We start from the raw sequence: 22,603 nt of genomic DNA, 5'->3' as shown, positions 1-22,603 counted from the left end.
GCTTAGCCGCTAATATACAAGCGAGGCGAGCACATCGGCAAAACGAAAACCTCCAAGGAGAGAGAAACTCGCTTAACCTCTGATCAACAACTGAGGTGAGCACATCAGCCAAACAAAACCACCGAGGAAAGAGAACCTTGCTTAGCTACCAATACACAATTGCTGCGATTGACTGATTGAAGTGCCAGAATCCTTTTTACAGCACAGGCTTACACAGCTAGGTATATAATAAAAACATACATTTAATCCGAGTCTGGAACAACCAGTGAAAGTTTTTGCTACTTGTAAAAGATATCGCTGAAGTGATATAATGTATATACTCGAGTTTAAGTCGGGTCCTTTAACCTCAAAAATCAATCATAAAATCAGACCGACTTATACGCCTGTTCAAAAATATGACACTTCATTTTTTTTTTTTTGCATCTTTTTGCCTCCTGCAATCTCACATCAGTTTCTCAGACACATTCAATTTTGTTGCAGCAGCGCACTTACCAATTTCTTTTGCCACTTCAACAACTTTTAATTTAAAACTAGCTTCCTATTTCTTCTGATCAAACGCTCCATCATAGATAAGGGATGCTCTTACAATAAAGGTGTATGAGGGTGTGAGATACAAAAATACAAAACAGTGCAAACGTTGCTTCAGAATAGTTCAGGTATTACTGTGTGGTCACGTAGGCACAATACATAGAAAAAAGAGGCAGTGTGCTCCATGATTACTGTCTCAAATGGGCATTTATCATATCATAATCTCTTGGACCAATAGCACAAGTTTTCCACATTCGACTTATATGACTAACATTATAAAATACTGGAAATTAAAATCAAACCTGTAAGCAGACATACAAGAGAAAACATACGGTTGAGGATGCCCCGGGAAAGTTACAGAAAGCTAGTGATATGGAATATGAAGGCCTTGAGTCACAGTTTTGACTCTGTTGAGAAAGATGTGTTTGCTGAAGGATGCTACACTTGACTTTTGAATACTGCTTAGTATATTTATGAAGTGTCATGGCATGCATGTTTAAAGTTCAAGCATCATGGGTTCAATTACCATGGCCAGATGCTATCTGCTGCAAGGTCTCCCTTTGTTAGTGTACAGAGAAGTGCTCTTTCCAGTTTCTACTTCTTTGCATACCAGCTCAAAGCTTCACATTAGGAGCCCTTCAATTGAATGTCACTGGCTGTGCAAACTTCCTCCAGGAACCACTCTTCGATCGAATGTATTTGTAGAATGCTACCTCACCCTGCTCTTCGCAGTTTCACTTGTATAAGAGATACTAGCGGTGTTTCCTAAGACAACAGGCCTCAGTGATAGTGCAGGTGGTTAATAAGATACAGTGGAACCTCGGTTGATGAACGTCTCCGAACATGTACAAATCGAGGTTATGACCAAAAAGTTCGCCAAACTTTTGCATCTGTTCACGACCACACACTCGAGTGACGAACAAGCCAGTTTCCCTTCAGGTTTGTACACGCTGATAATTTCCGCACGTGTTCAGTCCCTCTCTGTACTGTGAATTGTTCTCAGTGCATCATGCAGAGGGACTCTCTCTCAAAACTGTAACCTCCTCTCAACCCAGCTTTCTCCTGTGGTATAGCGGGTCCACAGCTCCCGTCAAAAAAAGGCCAGTTTTAATAGTCACCGCACTTGTGGCTATAGTGAGGGGGCATGGTGGTATGTGGCGGAAGCGGTTCCTAAGGAGTTCGTGATGTGGGCGTTTCTCACCTAAGTGCACAGGTGAGAAGCGGTCTGCATCTGTAATTGCCACGACTACCACGTCCTCTTCATAAATAGAAGCGCGAGTCGGCTAAAGGGAAAAAGAAGAGAACAGGAAAGAACGGGAGGTTGCAGGAGAAGGCAGGAAGCAGGAGGAGAAAGCCGGTGCATGAGAGCGACAGCAAGCGAGAGGGAGAGAGAGAGAGAGAGCGAGCGCGAGAGAGAGAGAGAGAGCGCGAGAGAGAGAGAGCGCAAGAGAGAGCGAGCGCAAGAGAGAGCGAGCAAGCGCAGGCTCGCGTGCAGCTGAGCAAGGAGCCCGGGTGTTTGTCTCAGTGTTATTCAATGTTTTTACATTTAGTTTACTATTACACTGTGCTTTATATGGTACTAGCAAAATACCCGCGCTTCGCAGCGGAGAAGTAGTGTGTTAAAGAAGCAATGAAAAAGAAAAGGAAACATTTTGAAAATAACGTAACATGATTGTCAATGTAATTGTTTTGTCACTGTTGTGAGTGATGAGTGTTGTTGTCATATATATATATATATATATATATTTACACACACATACATAAACATATATATATATATATACATATCTATACATATACACATATATATATCTACATATATACACATACATATACACACATAAATAAACATATATATACATATACATACATATCTACATATATACACACACAGCTATTTCGTATCAGTGCAATACGCTGCTTGTTAAAACGGATAACTCCCGCTCTTACGTGCAAGTCTGCGTGGATATTATGAACATAATGCATGCATAAGGTTCGAGCCGCATGTAGACGGACTTTTTTTGTTCTTCGAAGTCACCAAAGCGCCGTGCAAACTCAGTGCGCTCAGTTTATCAGCAAAGTGCGTATTTGGGAACACCGTAGTGACGACTTGGTTTAACATTACTTGGCAACAGGGAAAGTGAGGCAAGGTGCACTGGTGCATTTGTGTCTCCCATAAAAGCAGCTTCACTTGAAATCACTTTGTGATTGTGCACGGGTTAAAACGTCCGCTGAAGTGTCAGATTCTTATTTAATTATGCTGCTTTCTGTATCTTCTGCATTGCATTCAGGTTAACCTGATGTTTTGTCTCATAGTGCCGTCTTAGATTAAATTCTGTAATTACAGCCACATTAGCTCCACAAATGAGACACACGGGTTTAGTAAACATATACTCAGCCTCCCATCGGTTTTTAAAGGCTCTATTTTCAGAATCAACTTTTCTCTTCAGCATCGTGTGAGCTAGCTTCGCAATAACTTGATTAACTCGGTAAGTGTTCGGCAAGGCAGCTGAAGCGCTGCATTATGGGATCTGTAGTTTATTGTGTTACCAGCGCTTCATATACCCGGGCTTTAATAACAATAATACAGTATATAAAATGATCTCGGGCGGATATAATTACACGCCGGGCGGATGTGGCCCGCGCCCTTGAGTTTGACACATATGGACTAAATAGAACTTGAAAAGATATATTTTTCAAATGTGATCGCGCAATTCAGATAGAGTTGACGCACTACAGCCTGCATGCCTCAATAAGTCATCCTTCCCTCGCTCTTACTTTTTTACCGTTCATCTAATGAATACACTGAGTATGGCTTTACCAAAACAATCATTGATGGCGAATAAAGTATCCATTATTCGAGTATGTAGATCGGGTATATATATATATACATATATATATATATATACCCGCGTATCGCAGCGAGAAGTAGTGTGTTAAAAAAGCTATGAAAAGAAAAGGGAACATTTTAAAAAATAACGTAACATGACTGTCAATATACAGTATTTGTTTTGTGAGTGTTACTGAGTGTTGCTGTCATCAAGGATTTGATTATCATTATTTCTTTCAATCAGGTTCGTATTTGTAGGATGTGCTGTGTTCAAGTTACATTCCGTGTTTGTCAATCGTTGTAAAGATGACAGGTTTCATTCATCGATTCATTTCTTACTGCATCAATAAACAGCCGTCTTCTTCTTTATCTGAGACCTGACACACTGCATGCACGTTTTTTTTTTACACTGTCTTCCTTTAGCGGGACATTGACTTTTTCCAACGTGTGCTTTGTTTTGGATTTATGAATATGCTTGTATGTATGAGCGCTTCATATTTTTGCTGCCTTTTCAATTGTGTAATTCGGTTTTGTTCAGCTCTTTGGAACTGTTGCTTTTATCTGTGCACTGCGCCAGTTCACGTGAGCGCTCGTGTACATGCATCGAAGTTTCCCAGCTGTGCTGGTGCCATCTGCTATGTCCATGGCTGTATTTAATGTTACCTTAGTCCTGGCACTTAAAACTTTCTCTCGCAGTTTCGCTGAGTTTGTACCAAACACCACCCTGACCATCTCATCTTCCTCTGCATAAGCACAGTCCTTAACCCGTGAATATTTAGTGGGAGTTTGCTATTGGATTGCCGCGGACGGACGGCCTTATATGGGCAGGCACTAAATTACAAACGCCAGCGGCAGCCTGTCTATGAACTTAATTTAAAGTGTAGGTTTACATCGTGCTTTGTTTCAAGTAGCAGAAGTCATGAATATGGTTGTATATGTCACTCGCCGCTTCTTATTGTTTCGCTGCCTTCTCAATTATATAATGCATGTTTTCTTCAGCGCTTTTTTTAGGTCTTCCTGGTTTTCTATGGACTGCGTGATTACGTGGGAGGCGTGATGATGTCACACGAAACTCCGCCCCCACGGCGTTGAAGCTCATCTCCATTACAGTAAATGGAGAAAAACTGCTTCCAGTTATGACCATTACGCGTAGAATTTCGATATAAAACCTGCCCAACTTTTGTAAGGAAGCTGTAAGGAATGAACCTGCCAAATTTCAGCCTTCCACCCACACGGGAAGTTGGAGAATTAGTGAGTGAGTCAGTGAGTGAGTGAGTGAGTGAGTGAGTGAGTGAGTGAGTGAGGGCTTTGCCTTTTATTAGTATAGATAATTAACTATTTTTGTGCTTAAAAATCTTTAAAGAAAATATATTTGCATACAGTTTGCACAGTCTGGAACGGATTAATTGTATTTACATACAATCCTATAGGGTTCCACTGTACATCACAAGTACTACATGACTAACACCAGGGGCTAATATTATTAAATTCAGTGGAGCTCCTTACTGTTGAATATACTACATACAATTTCTCATGAGTAAAACATTTGTGCCGTGGATCAGTTCTTGCTTTTCATGGTGCCTGACCTTGGCTTATGTTGATGGTCATTGGAAAAACACAGTTTTAAACAAAACTGTATGCTTTTGAATTGAAACAAGTAATTAGTAAAAATAATGGGAATTTTTGTTATAAATATAATTTTACCTGTCAAAATGGTAGCTTCAATAAGATTTAAATGTACATAATTTGCTCTGTAATCTTGTACTTCTACAAAGCCTGGGAAGGTTTTATTCAAAAGTAATATACACCTTTAAGCAATGAACTTAATGTTTCAAGAATTGTACAGAAAAGAACTTCCTCTATGTTCTGTCTATGGGTGACCCCTACCTGCACAAGCATTTAAACTTTGCAAACCATGCTGACTCTCACTACTTGTGCTGTACCCAGGGCTTTGCAAACTGGAGCATAGTGACACAATGTAGTCTGACCTGCAAGATAACATCCCAGACCTCTGCCATGTTGTATGTATTTCACATTCAAGGGCCACCCAGCCACCACCCCATCTATATATATAATTCACTAAGGGCACGCAAGACAGTGAGCGCAAACAAGACAGAGAGCCACGCCCACCAACTCACCGAGCACCGCCCGCCAACTCTAAGACCATGGGATATGCTCGACAGAGCTCCGCCTGCCAACTCTAACCCTCCTACCGCATCATGGGATATGCACAACAAAGCCACGCACGCCAACTGTAACCGTTCTCCCGCGTCCAGCGTCGCTCTCGAGGCATGTGCACTGCCTGCTCATGTGCCCGCATGCAGCAACTCACCAAACACAGCCTCAGTCACTTTCGTCTGTGCAATAGTCCACATGCACCTCTGAGCCACGTTGACTTTTCACCGCACACAAGACAAAGAGCCACGGCCACCAACTTACAGAGCCCTGCCCATAGGTTACGCACGAAAGAGCCACGAACGCCCACTCTAACCCTCCTCCCACGTCATGGGGAATGCACGACAAGGCTCCGCCCGCCAACTCTCACCCTCTGCAGGCTTCCAACATCGCTCTTGAGGCATGCAAGCTATATTAAGCGTCACCAACGAAGACTCACTACACCTTAATGAACAGGTGCTAAAACTTATCCCTAACGACGAAGTAACTTTCACCAGCATTGACTCCATCGTCACAGACGATCCTGCAGATCAACTTGCATTCCCTGAAGAATTTCTTTATAGTCTTACTCCCACTGGCATGCCTCGGCATAAACTCAAAATTAAAATAGGTTCAGTCATCATGCTTCTCAGGAATCTCATGCCAGCAAAAGGTCTCTGTAATGGCATTAGACTTTCTGTTACCAGCATTCACCGCGATGTACTGGAGTGTAAGACTATCACATCTGCTACCTCACAAACTGTCCTTATTCCCTGGATTTCCTTGACCCCATCAGATTCTAATTTGCCTTTTACTTTTACACGCAGACAATTTCCTGTTATATTGGCGTTTTCACTCATGGACAATTGTATGTTGCTCTCTCCTGAGTTCCATCTTTTCATTCACTGACAGATGTATCCTCAGACTCTCCCTATTTGGACAACTGTGTCATTCCGGAAGTGTTCATTTATCAATAACTAATTATATGTGGCGTATGCTACGCCGCGGGTTGGCTAGTATGACTATAAAGTGCACTTGACCATCCAAGGAGGACAACCCCCCTTCCCCCCTTTCTAATGTATATGCATTTTATGTAGAATCGCGAAGAGTATGAAGAAGCTGACAAAATAGGGAGGACTGCGTGTACCTAAGGATACAATTTACTAAGCATGTCTTACTTGAGCTTTGCCAAACTTTCATTCTTCCACTTCGTTTCAGGTAGTGGCTTTTATTTGAATAAAAAACAGCACCGTTTCTTTGGCCAAATCCCTTTGCCATGCTGCACTGTTAGACCCCCTCCATTCACAATTGATAATCAAACACCAGTACACAAACAGCCATAACTCTGGATATTTGAACCCCATCTGGAATTATTTCTGGAATCTGCCATGAAAGCAACCAAGAATAAGTTTCCAAAAGGACAAGCAGGCTTTTTAGCTGCAGGCTACTCGTTTATCATATGAAGGGCCGAAGCTTTTTGAAATATGACCGCCATAACCAATTAGTTTTATGGCACCATCTGCACACTATGGAAATCGTCGTGGCCTCGGGAGGCACTACATTTAGTCAACAGACCTGCTTGGCTCATAAATCACAAATGTGTAATGTAGCAAAGGACCTGATCGCAGATGGTGTGCCACAGGATTACCTTGGGCCCAAAGGTAATTCAAGAATGCACCGTGATGGACATGGTGGCACGTAGGCCTAAAAGGACCCCCAGTGGAGAATTACAATGAAATAAAACTCATTTAAGTAAACACCCAAAATCTCACGGCAGCAAAAGTGCTTGCCACAATACATATTTGGAAAGGAATGGTGGAAGAAATCTCAATTAGAAAAAGACGCTTGTGTATCCACTAACTTCAAAGAACTTAGACAGAACCAGCAAAATATGAATTACTTACACTTCATATTTTAAACAGCTGCCAGAGCTTAGGAGCATTTACTGATGCTGCTTCAGGGTTCCAGCATCCTCACCTGTTGTTTACAGTGCACAGTTTGTATGTTCTCCCAATGCCTATTTTACATAGCATCTTTTATTAGGTGATACCATCCCAAAGTGATTTACCAATGTTAATGCGGGTACAAGAAATGACACACTCGGCCATCACAAAGGGAGCTGGTGGCGGGCTTGAAATGTGTGACATCTCTCCTTTCATACTGAATTAACATCCAAAACTTGCTGCTATTGAACAACTTGAGCTCTGGCAGGTGTTGTAACTCATTTAGCTCACAGTCACACAAAACTAAGGAATCGCTGTAATTTTATATAGCACCTTTTAATAGTGCATACATTAGAACAATAACGTCAAGTTACGACGATCCCTAAAGTCCTACTATCTAGCGCAATTCTTGTTAATTTATCCTATGTATCTATGATCCTGTGTGTTTAAAAAGCTTTTTAAAGTTTGTGTAAAAGCCACCCTTAACTTTCCAACTGTGTCCCATGTTCTTTTTGAAGAAAGTAAAAGCTGGGATCCACTATAGCAATCACCTTCATAATTTTATACATTTCAATCATGTTACCTCTTAATTGCTATTTGGTTAAACTGAAGAGATTAATCTTTCACATAACTCCCCTGCAGTCCCAGAATCAGCCTATTCTCTGGACTTTTTCTAGCACTGCTATTTCTTTTTTGTAGCCTTTAGACTAACACTGCACACAGCACTCCAGATAAAACCTCACAAGGATGGGCAATATAAGCAAAATTGTGGACATATTGGTTGGTACTGTTGGTTGCCTTACAGCTCATTGAAAAAGTGTTGTGTGTCTCTTGAAAAATGACGGAATGAAAAGCAGTTTTCCCCTGAATTGAATGCCTTTGACATGACATCAAGTAAAGTAAAGCAAGTGTGACAAGAGATCAATTATTGCTTATTCTACAAATATATTCTATATATGGCCTGGACACATTTGTTGGTTCCCCCAGAAAAGATCCTACATAATTGGACTTGACTGATTTCACAAACTAGCGGGTTTCTAGAATTCATATCATACATGTTGCCAATGGTGAAATCAGTCATTCAACTAATTATAATGGATAAAAGTTGTCACTCTGCTGTTTGGTATCATCATGTGTCCCACACTAAATTTGGACTAGAGAAAGCAAAGGAGAGAGCTGTCTGAGGAGATCAAAAAGAAAATGACAGACACTCATGTTAAAGGCAAAGGCTAGAAGATCATTATCTCCAAACAGCTTGATGTTCCTGTGACAACAGTTGTATCATTATCTCCAAACAGCTTGATGTTCCCGTGACAACAGTTGCAAATATTATTAAAATAATTTAAGGTCCATGAGACTGTAGCCGTCCCCACTGGACGTGCCCACAAGAGGAAAATCAGTATAGGCAGAAGGATATTGAGAATGGTAGACAAAAAGCCAAGGACAACTTCCAAAGAGAAGAAACCTGACACTCCAAGGTCAAAGTCCATCAGCGTCTGATCGGCAATCGGTTACTTTCTGAGTGACAGTGGGCTCAATGAAAGAAGACCCAAAAAGATTCCACATAAAAAGTTCAGAGTGGAATTTCCTAAAATGCATATTGGCAATTCACAATGTTTCTAGGAGAATGTCCTGCAGACAGATGAGTCAAAACTGAAGCTTTTTGGCAAGTCACATCAGCTCTATGTCCCAAGAAGAAAAAATGAAGCTTTCAAAGAAAAGAACACCAGACCTACTGTGAATGGAGGGAGGTTCACTTATGTTTTAGGGCTTCTTTGATGCGTCTGGCACGGGGTTCCATGAGTGTGTGCAGGGAACAATGAAATCTGAAGACTGTCAAGACATTCTGGAGCGAAATGTACGGACTAGTGTCAGAAAACTCTCTCTCAGTCACAGGTCATGGATCCTCCACCAGGATAAGGAGCAAAAACACACAGCAAAAAACACCCAAGAACATTGAAGAACAAAACATTGTACCAACACCGGTTTGATGTGTGGACAGAACGCCGCATGAGGTAGCATATTGCAGGAACAAGCTGCATATATTAATGCTGGCATGGGCTAAATTTGTAACGTTTGTTAGTCATTCGTACAAAAATACAGTATAAGCATTACATAAACAGCTACTAACCCTGCACTATTTCATTTCTCTTTTTGGCATCCTGCTGTGCCACTGCTCTACTACAAAGCTGTTATCCTACCCTTGGAAACACACCTTTAATACCAGGAACCTTGAAATCAACAGATACAAAGATTTTGTTGTCAGATTAGACGGCCCAGCGCATACTCTGCTGTAGAATGTCCAACAGTGGGTGGCCGACCAGTTGGCCGAGGCCTCCAGGACTGAGAGTATGTATGATTCTGTCTGATATAACTGACTGTGGAGTCTCCAGAGGTTTATTTTCTCCAAGGGCAGCAGAGTTGGCCAGTTCAACAATTAATTAATTGACATATAGTGCTGGGCTCCTTTAAGGGTAATCAGTTTTAAATTACTTTATTTTCCTGTTCTCTCTTGACCTGATAAAACTTCAGGAAAAAAAAGGAATTGAATCCTAACAGATTGTTAGACGTACAATTAGGCGTATTACATGGTGGTTTTGCATTAGGAGTCCATTTCTGTGGTTTGTTTTTTTAAATTTGATACGTTTTGACAAAAGTTCATATTGGATGACATCTTTTGTCTTCTTTGTGTGACAATAGTGGTGTCATGTGACCAAGATCATCTCACAGTCGTCAAGGAAGGGACAATGTTCTCAACATTCATAAGCTGCCTTACCCTCAGTGAATATATAATGAACAACGTCTCTCTGTTGCATAGTTTGTGTCTAATCCAAGTAGGCCCTATTGTCTACCTCATGTCACTATTGACTTAATGCCTTTGTTAATTTGGACTGTTGATTTCAAGTTCTGACTACTGGTTTTAACTCTTGCTTTCCCACACCCAGTCTCTGTTTCATGGTAATCACCGGCTTGTTTTTATTTTCACAGTAATCCTAAAACACATTTTGTGTTCAAACAAGTTTCACGCTTTTGACAATGTGAGCCAATATATATAATTTTCACTTTGTGATAATTTAATCAATGAAGAATGAACTTCTGGCAGTCCCGTCCTTGGCTCTAATAGCTGGCCATGCCCCGTCAAGGAGGAGCGTCCCATCATTGTCATAGAGCCCATGACATCAACGAGGAGAAAGTTCTTTCCACTTTGTCATGTAGAATTCTTTCAGCTGTGCAATGCCTGAAGGGCATCTTGTGTACCCAGCCCATTTCAAACCCCCCCACAGCAACTTAACGGGATTCAGATCCGGGCTTTAACTTCGCTATTCCAAGACCCTCCATTTCTTTCCTTTCAGTCAGCCTTTGGTGGAGATATTGGCATGTTTAGGGTCAATGTCATGTTGTAATGTCCACTTTCAGCTGAGCTTCAATTTTCTGAATGATGGTTTCATATAATCCACAAACACCTTCTGGTACAATGAAGAAATCACAATGGATTCAACAATCAGGAGCTGCCCAGGCCCAGATGCAGCAAAGCAGCCCCAAACAATCACATTTCAACCATCATGCTTTACAGTCAGGTTCTTCTGTGCAACTGCTGTCTTTGGTTTGTTTGTCCAGACCACCTTGTTCCAGAAGTCATGGTCTTTGCCTAGATGTTCATCTTTCTTGTTTCCTCCTGGCAGACATCCCAAGTCTATCTAACTTGTGCAGCTCCTTTCTAATGGTAGACTCATACACTTTGTGACATCAGTAGTGGCAAGAACTACCTGTAGGTTCTGTGATGAAATTCTTTGCTTCTTAGAGACTATTTTCTGCATCTTCTGCTCTTCTTTATTAAATTTCTTCACAAACTCCAAGCCATCTACAACCTTACTTCTGAAGGCTTTAAGAGAGTTTGATCTCGTATGGTGATAACACACACTTCAACAGTAAAGAGCTAACTAAATGAAATGGCTGAGGTTTAAATAAGACAGTATCAGACAAGAGCCCCTCTAGTGATATTCTAATCCTCTTACTTTTTCCACATGTGAAATTTGCATTTATGTTTATTTACATTACACAATGGACTACAAAATGTAAATGTGGCTTGATGTTTGTTTTATAATCTTTAGATACAGATACTGTTTGAATACAGATCAAATCTTGATTTCCACATATGTTAAAACAGGACTTTTGTTTTTACATGACATTTAAAATGTACATGTACACACAATTATAACCTCACAGATTTAATTTCCATCCCAAACTCCCTTTGTCTCCTTTTCAGTGTCTTTCAGCACTGAATGCCATGCTGATGAACAATTATAATACATTTTGTTTTGTTGTACAACTAGGGGGTGCTCGCTTTGCTCACCAAACCCCCGGCCTGCGCTACACGCCAGCCACTTCGCGTCTCTGCTGCTCGTTTGTGAGGATTTCACTTTCACCAAACAACAAATCTTTTAATTCTCGCGGATACGCCTCTTCATTGGGAAGAAACACTACTTTTCCCTGATGGCAACACAAATTAGACGATCTTCAAGTCTCCGACTTAAAGTTTAAATCCGAACAATATATTCAATTTCTTTTCGCTGTTCCGTACTTTCACTCAGTAATAATTTCCATTTGTTTGCGCTAATATGATCTTTACTATCACTTATTTTTAGACTTTCAAAATTTAGTACTTTCATTATCTCTAACATGATCTGCATGTGTATCGTACCAATGTTTTTGAATTCTTTACGATGTTCTACTTTGTCATCTATTCTTTGTCTTTTACTTCTGGCCCCGGGCCTGGTTAAATCTCTTGGCACAAAGTCTCGTCTCGCAGGACTTGCAAGTATCTCTGAAAAAGTTACACTGAATTTTGGATGGAGGCAGTACCCTATGTTTCACAGGCCCGACAATCGGGACCTCATCTGAAGTAAAAGAGAGAACCTTGTGCAGCAGGCTAGGATGCGTCTTAAAACCAGCATGGACTGATAATTGAAAAAGCATAAATACCGGACAAAAGTAGGTGTTCTCCACGACATGGTTGGCGACAACATGGTTCTCTGCTGACAGTGCCATGATGAATAGCAGGGCATCACGGGCTTGCTGACCAACTGTGCCCTCGCGATGAATGAAAGGAATAAGAAGGGAGAAAATCAGGAAGTTAGCTGCACCCTGGTCCTCGCTGGTATGAAAGAATAGCTCCAGAATTGAGGGGTCTTTAGCCAAAATGGAACAAAGCTGATTGAGTAGAATGACAAGTTCAGCTTCCACGGATGGTGTGGCTGTCCCAGAGCAGGAGCTCAGCAGCATCATCAGGGGTCGCAGAATGGGTTTGTGATGTAATAGGGGCTGCCGGGACTGACACACCAACATCTCGTACATCTTCAGCTGTTCGATCTTCATGTCATCGGTGAACTCCCTCCGCAGGCTCCACAAAAACAGCTTCTCCATGACGTTCTCGGTTACCACAAATTCCAAGATGGGGCCCATGGCACCGGATTGCCCGCATTCCTCCTCCATCATGAGGAACAGCATGTGTTCCACATAATTCTGCACAGCACTGGCTTCATCGACTGGAATGGGGCCAAAGCGGAGGCTGCTGCCACCGACTCCAATACTGCCAGTGTTACCGTTGCCACGCAGGGGGTCATGCTTCTCAAGGATCTTCACCACCTGAAGTAACAAAAAACAGAAGTTTTAAAGGGAAAACTTAACACAAACTGGAAATTCCTAAATATGAACACTGCATCCCCGTTGTAGATAAGGTATCAGCGTGACAACACGTCACTTCAGAATAATTCTGATGAGAACAGTCATTCAGGCCATCAATCTCGCCAATTCTATCCCCCTAACTTCTCCAAGTCGAGTTTTGAAGGTCCCCAAAAGTTTTACAGTCTACCCCACTACCTACAGTGCCTTCAAAAAGTATTCAAACCCCACACTTTTTTCACATTCCGTTATGTTGCAGTCTTATGCCAAAATTATTTATCCTCCTTAGCGTCAGCCCCAAGTGTCTCTAGGGCTGAAAAAAAAAGAAAAAAAAAAAGTGGTAAAAGCGTTAGTCCCGAGTGTCACTCGGGTAGCGGTACAAAGATCTCTTGTGTAAGATGTAAGGATTACTCGGGCTGTAAAAGTGCCAACAGCGGTAGTGCCGAGCGTTACTTGGGCAACTCTATAAGCATGTCTTATATAAACATCAGGACCAAATGTCACCAAGGCAATGGTGTAGACACGTCTTCTTCTAGCCTCATAATGGCATCTAAGAAACACCCCTCATTAGCAGTGACGACATGGTGAACCGGTCTTCAGACAGTGAAACTGAAATGGACAGTGAAACAAAAAGTGATTCTGGTGACATGAAAGTGATGCTTTTGTCCCTCGCACATGTGCAGTGTGCTGTTCATATTATTAACAACTATTATTATACTTTCTACACTTCTGACTTTGTACTTTTAGTGTTTTGCACATTTTACAGTAGAAAGATGGGATTTAAAGCCAAAAAATGCAACGCCTTTTACATGTTTTTTGAGAAGAAATGTAACACTGAGGCTGCGGTGAGCTGGCGCCCTGCCTGGGGTTTGTTTCCAGCCTTGCGCCATGTGTTGGCTGGGATTGGCTCCAGCAAACCCCCGTGACCCTGTAGTTAGGATATAGCAGGTTGGATAATGGATGGATGGATGGATGTAACACTGAGGAGATTATATTTATTTTTTCCCTAATCAGGCAGCACTCAATACACCAGAATGATGAAGCAAAAACAGAATTTTTGTAATTTTTGCAAATTTAGTCTAGTTTTTTTTTTTTTAACATATGTAAACATATCAATATTTGATCTTCATTTAAACAGTATCTATGGATAAAGGTGATGTAATAAAACAAATATCAGGTCACATTTACACTACTTAACAACTATTTTCAAACAAGACAACAGCAACAACATTTATTTATATAGCACATTTTTTTGTATGCTTTACAAAATGAAGAATAGAAAAATAGAAGACACAATAAAAAATAAACATAAGTGAACATTAATTAACATAGAATAAGCAAGGTCCGATGGCCAGGGTGGGCAGAAAAAACAAAAAAAACTCCAGAGGCTGGAGAAAAAAAAAATAAAATCTGAAGGGATCCCAGACCAAGAGACCGCCCAGTCCCCTCTGACGACGACCATGATCATCTAACCTCAGACGTGTGAATGCTTTTGGCAGACACACTTCCTGCGCTCTCAGCTCTTATAAATTTTATCAGGACAATAATTTTATACGTTCTAGATGACACGTCAACAACAAAGCGAAGAAGAAACAGCATGGACAAACATTCGAAAAAGTCTTATGTTTAATAGAGAGAAAGAAACGATACTCACTCACAGGCAGTTATATACTGCATTGTCACGAAGTAAGTGCAAAAACGGAATCAAAATTCAATGCGATCTCGAAGAAAAGTTAAATTCAAATATTGTTTTTACTAAAGTTTGAAAGTAAAAGTGAAAATAATGCATATGTAACAATTCCCATGAAAATAACAATCTCTTTAAATTGTATATCCGGTAAAACAAACCCCTTGGGCGAGCAAAGCGAGCAGGGGGCAGAGCCCCCAAATAAACATAAATGCAAATTTTGCCTGTTTAAAAACTAAGTGCACCCCTTCATGTATCACTATCTCAAACCCTCAAATTAGAAATAGGTGCAAATGACTAGAATATCATGAGAGAGGATCTTGTCTGACACATTTCTAATTTGCATTCCTTTTGATTAGCCGTTTGTTGCTGAAGTGTGTCTTATCACAATGCCGTCACAAAAAGAGCTCTCTGGGGTCTTCAGATGTTAGGTTATGGATGCAACAAAACAAAATATCAACCATTCTACCGTCTTAAAGATCATCTACAAATGGAGCAGATTATAAACAGCTGACAACCTGACCAGCATAGGCTGCCAAGAAAGTTCAGCCCAAGAGCAGAATGCAAGACGTCTCTAAAAAACCCAGAATTTAATCGTGGGCTGTAGGTGTCAAAGTGCAAGAGTCTTCCATTACAAAGAGGCTGCACAAATAAGATCTACAAGAGAGGTGTATCAGGAGGAAATCAGAAAGAATATCAGGCAAGAATAAAGTTTGCCCTTGAACATCAAGGAAAAGACCAGGATTTCTGAAACAATGTAGTCTGGGCAGACAAAGAACTCAAACTGTTCTAGTCTTATTTAAAATTAGAATTGATCTGACTTTGCCACTGAAAGTAGCCACTAGAAAGCGTCAAAACGGATTTTAAATGGATCTTAAATTTACCGATTAATGGCAATTAATGCAAACCCAGGCACCGGCTTCTTTTGACAGCACTTCAAACAGACTGCAAACCTGTATGGAGCTGTGAAGAGGACCCACAGGCTGCCTTATGTCTACAGTCGTGGCCAAAAGTTTTGAGAATGACACAAATATTAATTTTCACAAAGTTTGATGCCTCCGTTTTTATGATGGCAATTTGCATATACTCCAGAATGTTATGAAAAGTAATCAGATGAATTGTAATTAATTGCATAGTCCCTCTTTGCCATGAAAATGAACTTAATCCCAAAAAAACCATTTTCATTACTCTTGTGAAGAAGGCTTCAGGGCGCCGAAGAAAATCTAGCAAGTTCCAAGACCGTCTCCTAAAGTTGATGCGGCTGTGGGATAGGGGTACCACCAGTGCACAGCTTGCTCAGGCATGGCAAAAGGTTAGTGCTACCATCAGTCCTGTGTCAAGCCAACAGTAAAGCATCCTAAGACCATTCATGCGTGGGATTGCTTCTCAGCTAAGGGAGTGGGCTCACTCACAATTTTGCCTAAGAACACAGCCATGAATAAAGAATGATACCAAAACATCCTCTGAGAGCAAATTCTCCCAATCATCCAAGAACAGTTTGGTGACCAACATGATGGAGCACTGGGCTGTGATAAAAAGTGATAACTAAGTGGCTCATGTAACAAAACTCCCCAGACCTTAATTCCCCTGAGAACTTGTGGTCAATCCTCTAGAGGTAGGTGGACAAACAAACACACACAAATTCTGACAAACTCCAAACATTGATTCTGCAAGAATGGGCTGCCATCAGTCAGAATTTGGCCCAGAAGTTAATTGACATCATGCCAGGGAGAATTGCAGAGGTATTGAAAAAGAAAGAAGGGCCAACACTGCAAATATTGACTCTTTGCATAAACTTCATGCCATTGCCAATAAAAGCCTTTGAAACTTATGAAATGCTTGTAATTCTACTTCAGTTAACTTTGTGAAAACCAGTATTTGTGTCATTCTCAAAACCTTTGGCCATGACTGTACAAACGCCTGAAACAGTACAAGGCAATGAGAAAATAAAAGAAGGGTGTATTAATTACTCCTGTAATCGGCTGCTTGCACTGACACCGTTTTAATGCTAAACGGATATTATCTTATTTGAGCAGGTAGAGACCTAGTGCATTGTGGAAAAAAGCCATGAGGGGGACTGTTTATCTATGTGAATGAGGAATGGTGTAAAACAGAGCATATTACAATTAAAACTACAGTTTGTAAATTCAGACATTGAAATTCTGGCTGTCGGAATTTGTCCACATTATTTGCCCAGGGGGAGATAAATTTCATCATTCTTATGTTTATATTCCTCCCTCCACAAATGGGGACTTAGCAAAGGAAATGATTCACTGTGTCTCTAACACTTTAATGATGACTCACTCTGACCCTGTAGTTATAATATGTGGTGATTTCAAACAGGCAACTTTGGAAGTAACAATGACAAATTTCTATCAGTTTGTGACAGGTTGCACTTGAGGACTTAACAAGCTGGACCCGCTGTATTCAGATGTTAAATATGCCTTTAAGTGTAATCTGCTTGCTCCTTTAGGAAAATGTGACCACAACCTGATTTATCTTATTCCCAGCTACAAGCCTATTATTAGACAGCAACCTGTTACCACTAGAATACTAAGGAATGGGGGCCTGGAGGCTGGATGGGCTTTGAAAGACTGCTTCCAAATGATAGACTGGGAAATGATGCTTGAGTCACATGGGGATAATAGTGAAAGACTCTGTCACTGCATCACAGACTATATTACCTTCTGTGTCGACACAGTGGTACCCACAAAGACAGCACATTGCTTTCCAAACATCAAGTCCTGGATTACTAAGGAGCTAAGGGGTCTCCTGAATAAGAAAAACATAGTGTTCAAATCCGGTGACAAAAGAGGCTCTGAAGGGCGTAAAGCGAGTGATAACGAAAAAGTTGTGTGAAGGAAAGGAGGACTTGTAAAGCTAAAACATAAAACAATCACAACTCAATCAGAATAACGTGAAGGATGTCTAGAATGGACTGGGTTACCCAGTTTGGGTATAATTACTTTAGTCAAGCAATCCAGGGCTTAGGTGCTAGAAGGGGAAGTGGACAAAGCCAACTCCCTGAACCAATATTTTAATAGCTTTTCCCTCCTACTTCCACTTTCTTCCAATGACCAGCCTCCCCACATCACCCCTACTACATCAACAACTCCTACCACATCAACTGGAATAGCCAATGACAAGTCCACCTCTGACCGTCAGTATGGACTATCCATAACTGAGGACCAACTAAGGAGACAACTGAGGAACTACACACAGGCCAGATGGAGTCGGTCCTTCTTAAGGCCTATGCTGACCAACTTTGTGGTGTCCTTTGTCACTGGTTCAGACTATTTCTAAGGCTTCAGAAAGTGCCACTGCTGTGGAAAACATCCTGCATTGCTCCTGTTCCAAAGAAGGCAGGCACCTCTTCATCTAATGACTACAGACCAGTGGCACTTACATCTCACATCATGAAGACCTTTGAAAAACGTCCTCCTGTGGTAGACTACCTGTACCCACTACAGTTTGCCTGTTGGGCAAAGACTGCTCTAAAAGGCTGGACAAAACTGGCAGCATTAGTACTCATTCCAGACATGAATTTTAGGTGAAGTGGAATCTCTAAATTAGGCTTTCCCTATAATGGACTGGCATCCCATCCAGGTCTGGTGCCAGACCTTTTCCAAAAGGCAAGTTTAGAAAAGAACTGGAAGAATGGCTATTTCAGGATCCTTCCTATGTTAGTTTATTGTATTGTCAGTTGTACTGGTTCAATTCCAGTCAAAGGTTCAACGCGGGTCTTCAGTTTTCTACTGCATATATGACATTTATATACATGAAGACAAAGTACCTGAGCCCAGTGGTTTTTGAAAACAATTGTGCATGTCTCTGGGTCCACACCTCGCAGGTTCAGGGCCTGGCTGTTTCGATTCCCATTTGTAAGAAGGGAAGTCATTGTCTCCTGTGAAGGTCCACTAAACCATAGTGGAGAAAAGATTGCAGCAATCGATGTCTGGTTTGGACATCAGAAGACCAGAAGTGCCCATTGCACATATGTGGAAATCTGCAGACAAAAAGATAAAAGGAAGAGATGAAGCAAGCCATGAAAAATGAGTGCCATCTGCCCCCAAGAGAATCATTGAAATTCAACAAGGCTTCTGTAAAAATGAATGGCCGTTTAGGTGCAAATTGACACCATACTGTCAAAAGCCTAGTCATGTATGACCATGTAGATAATGTCCTAGACTATGGTGTCCATTTTAGGACATTAACATTTTTCACTTCTGTCATCAAGAGTCATTGTTAATCCATATTGGGCATTATTTGTCTTGTGTCACCAGTCACTCACCACTTGTCATATGTCCCTCGTCCTTATTTTTTCACACTTCAGTTCTCACTCATCACTTGTCAAGCATCCCCAACACTTATCACTCATCAGGCATCAATCTTCACTAATTACACATCATTCTTCACTTTTCGCATCATGTGCCACTCTTCACTTCTCTCTCATCACGCATCCCTGTCACATACCACTTGTCACTTATCATTCATAACATTTCATTGGTCAACCCAATTTTTTTCCATTCATCATTCTTCACTTCTCACTTGTTACACTTACCCATCACTTTTCACTCATCGCACATCATTCTTCTCTCATTATACATAATTCTTCACAAATCACTTCACTTTTCACTAATCAAACGTCGCACTTCAAGTATTAAGTATAGCTGGTTATGCATTACTCGTCATTCATCCCTATTATGTTTTACTCATCACATTTCAATAATCAATCTTCAATTCTAACTCATCACTCCCAACTTGTCACTCATCGCAAATCACTCTTATCCATTAACTTGTCACTTAATCCCTCTGGAGCTTTCACTAAACACTCTTATGACTTTTCAATCATTACGCATCACTTTGTCACACATCACCTTTCACTTTTCATTCATCACTCATCACAGTCAAAGAGACAGTGAAAGGCTCAAACTTACCCTTGTGGTGCGTTATAGCTCTTTTCATAATTTCATAGTTCATATCATTGCAAAGCTTAACACATAAGGTGTAAGCACAGGCAGGCTAACTGATCCCTTGTCAGTCATACAGTGAAGTCAATGGTGGAGATTTACCCAAATGCATTTTATAAAGTGCATTTCAGAGTTCACATCATTTGACAGCATTTAATAAGTGCAATACAATTCTTTCCAGATCAGTAAACTGTGAAGACAGACAGGATATTTACATGCCTCTGATGCTAACAAAGGGAGTCCGTGGTGAAGTGTTACTCATGTAATTTTATATAGAGCCTTTCACAATACACAACACTCTATACATACACTAAAATCTTTTCTTTATTTCTACATTGTGTGCGAAGCAGATTTAGTGATTCAGTGAGGGGGCACAGTGAATCAGACAAGGGGATTGAACTGGGCAAAGTGAAGTCCATAACTTTATCCATTTTGCCTAATTTCAATGCAACTCCATCTCTCCAATTCCAAATGCCAACCCCTAAATCATCAGGTTGTCAGATTTTTTAAGTCTAAACCCTACCCCCCACCCTCCTGCCCCCCCATGGGGGCTGAGAGTTTTCTCTTTCCATTGTTCTGCTGGAACACAATTCCAATCTCATCAAAGCCACATCACACCAAAACTAATCTGGAGGTTTATTTTTGAAAAGGCCTCACCTCATGTGGACCATCGCTGCCCTTCTGCTGCCAATGCCGCTCTTCCATATTCCATGATCTTCAGAAGAAATAATCTCCTTGGGGAAAGACCTGGAGCAAAAACAACAAGAGAGGTTTCAGCCCAATAAATAAGAATCAAACCGTCGAAGGGAGTGCCAGGCAAGTGCCTGTGATTATCAGTCATGTGATCTGAGAACCTAGTGACTCAGCCCAACCAGCATCGGGACCAAGAGTAGAATTAAATATGAACACAATGCCAGGCTATCACACAGCACAGCCTCATGCATTGAGCCTTTTCAGAATCAACTTTTGTCAAATTATGGACTGGGAATTGAATGCAAACTGAACATGCAGTGAACTCTGAAAATATTGAGACCCCTTCTCTTTCTGCAGACTTTACCTGTTGTAAAGTAGATTTAATTTTCAATGGATAAAATTTGCCATTTTTGCCTAGTGTACTCTCAATATCCCATCATGACAAAGTGAAAACAGGTTTTCAGCAAAGTTTGAAAATGTATTGGTAATCTAAAACTGAAATCCTTCATTCATATAAGTATTCACACCCTTTGCTCCTTGAGATGTGTTTAGAACTTGACTGAAGTCCACCTGTGGCAAACTGATTGGACATCATTTACAAAGGGACACATGTATCTGTGTATAGATGGTCCCACACAGTACTGCATGTCAGTAGCCATGAAGTCTAAGGAACTCTATGTAAACCTCCATGATCAAATTGTAGTGAAGCACAGATCAGGGCAGGAAATAAAACTATTCGTAAAGCTTTGAGTGTTCCCCACAGCACAGTGATCTCAATAATCATGAAAAGGAAGAAATCTAGAACCACCAGGACCCCTCCAATAGTTCGGCTAGCAAAACTTAGTAACCGGGCAAGAACAGCCTTGGTCAGAGATGTGACCAAAACTTCAACAGTCCCTCTAATAGAGCTCCAGAAGTCATCTGCTGAGAAGGAAAAACCTGTCAGAATGGACAATCATCTCAGTAGCACTCCTGCAATCAGGCACTTATGGCAAAGTGGTTAGAGAGAAGCCCCCTTATAACAGGTATATGACAAACCCCTTGGACTCCGAGAGCATGAAGAGAAAAAAAGATTGTCTGGTCAGATGACACAAAAACCAAACTCGTTCAGCAGAACTGCAAGCACTATGTTTGGCAAAGACCAGGCTCTGCTCATCACCTGCCTAATAACATCCCTACGATGAAGCAAGGTGGTGGCAGCATCACGCCATGAGGGCACAGAGACAGGGAGACTGGTCAGAATTGAGGGAAGGATGAACGCAGTCAAATACAGAGAAGTGCTTGAAGAAAAGCTGCTCTAAGAGTGCACACCTCCTCAGACTGGGGTGATGGTTCACCTTTCAGCACAACAATGACCTGAAGCATACAGCCAACGATAATGCTGGAGTGGCATTAGGACAGGTCTTTTGAGTGAAGGTGACAGATTGCAGATGCTTCCCATCCAATCTATCAGAGTTTAAGAGGATCTGCAAGGACGAATGGGATAAATTGACCAAAATGCAGAAAATGCAGGTGTGTAAAGCTTGTAGATACTTACCTAAGAAGACGCAAAGCTGGAATTGCTGTCAAAGGGTCTGAATACTTCTATGAATGGGAGATTTCAGTTTCTAATATTTAATCCATTTTCAAACCTGTCTGAAAACATGTTTTCACTTTGTCATTATAAGTTACTGAGTGTAAATTGATTGGAAAGAATGGCAAATGTATCCATTTAAAATTAAACAAACAGCACAATAAAGGGTGCAGAAAGTAGAAGGGTTCAAATAACTTTCTGAATCCACTGTAATGCCCATCCCAATGGAAAATTCTGCAAGAAAGTTGAAAGGAATCTCTTGGACTAGAACCTGCAGGAATCATGGCACAGAGTATGACTGAAAATAACTTGGAGAAAAGGAGAATGGTGGACAAGGAGAACATACAGTTAGGGAAAACACGCAGCACAGTCAAAGCATTGGCGAGAAACAGGCCAAGATGGTGCTACTCCTTAAAGCCCCCCTACTCTACCCAGGAGCAAAAGGAAAAAGATGAGAAAGATGCTGTCGGGATAGACTGCACTGGATTAAGTGGGATAAGAAGATGGCTCAATGGACCCACTTGTCTATTCTTTTTTTGTGTT

General features: G+C 41.1%; 1 protein-coding gene across 2 annotated transcripts in view; it reads right to left on the bottom strand.

Moving 5' to 3' along the window:
• Positions 1 to 22,603, bottom strand: part of fhip1aa (FHF complex subunit HOOK interacting protein 1Aa) — a 129,976-nt gene that overhangs the window by 38,530 nt on the left and 68,843 nt on the right. For both annotated transcript variants that reach the window (XM_039750251.1, XM_039750252.1), the window contains exons 2-4: positions 20,452 to 20,541; positions 18,618 to 18,830; positions 12,439 to 13,101 (exon numbers count right to left, since the gene is read on the bottom strand). In XM_039750251.1, coding sequence (XP_039606185.1) covers positions 12,439 to 13,101; positions 18,618 to 18,722 — 768 coding nt within the window. In that variant the 5' untranslated portion in view covers positions 18,723 to 18,830; positions 20,452 to 20,541. The remainder of the gene's footprint in view (positions 1 to 12,438; positions 13,102 to 18,617; positions 18,831 to 20,451; positions 20,542 to 22,603) is intronic.

This window comes from Polypterus senegalus, chromosome 4, assembly GCF_016835505.1.
Source record: "Polypterus senegalus isolate Bchr_013 chromosome 4, ASM1683550v1, whole genome shotgun sequence".
Lineage (NCBI taxonomy): Eukaryota > Metazoa > Chordata > Cladistia > Polypteriformes > Polypteridae > Polypterus > Polypterus senegalus.
This window is presented reverse-complemented; position numbering and strand designations above follow the sequence as displayed.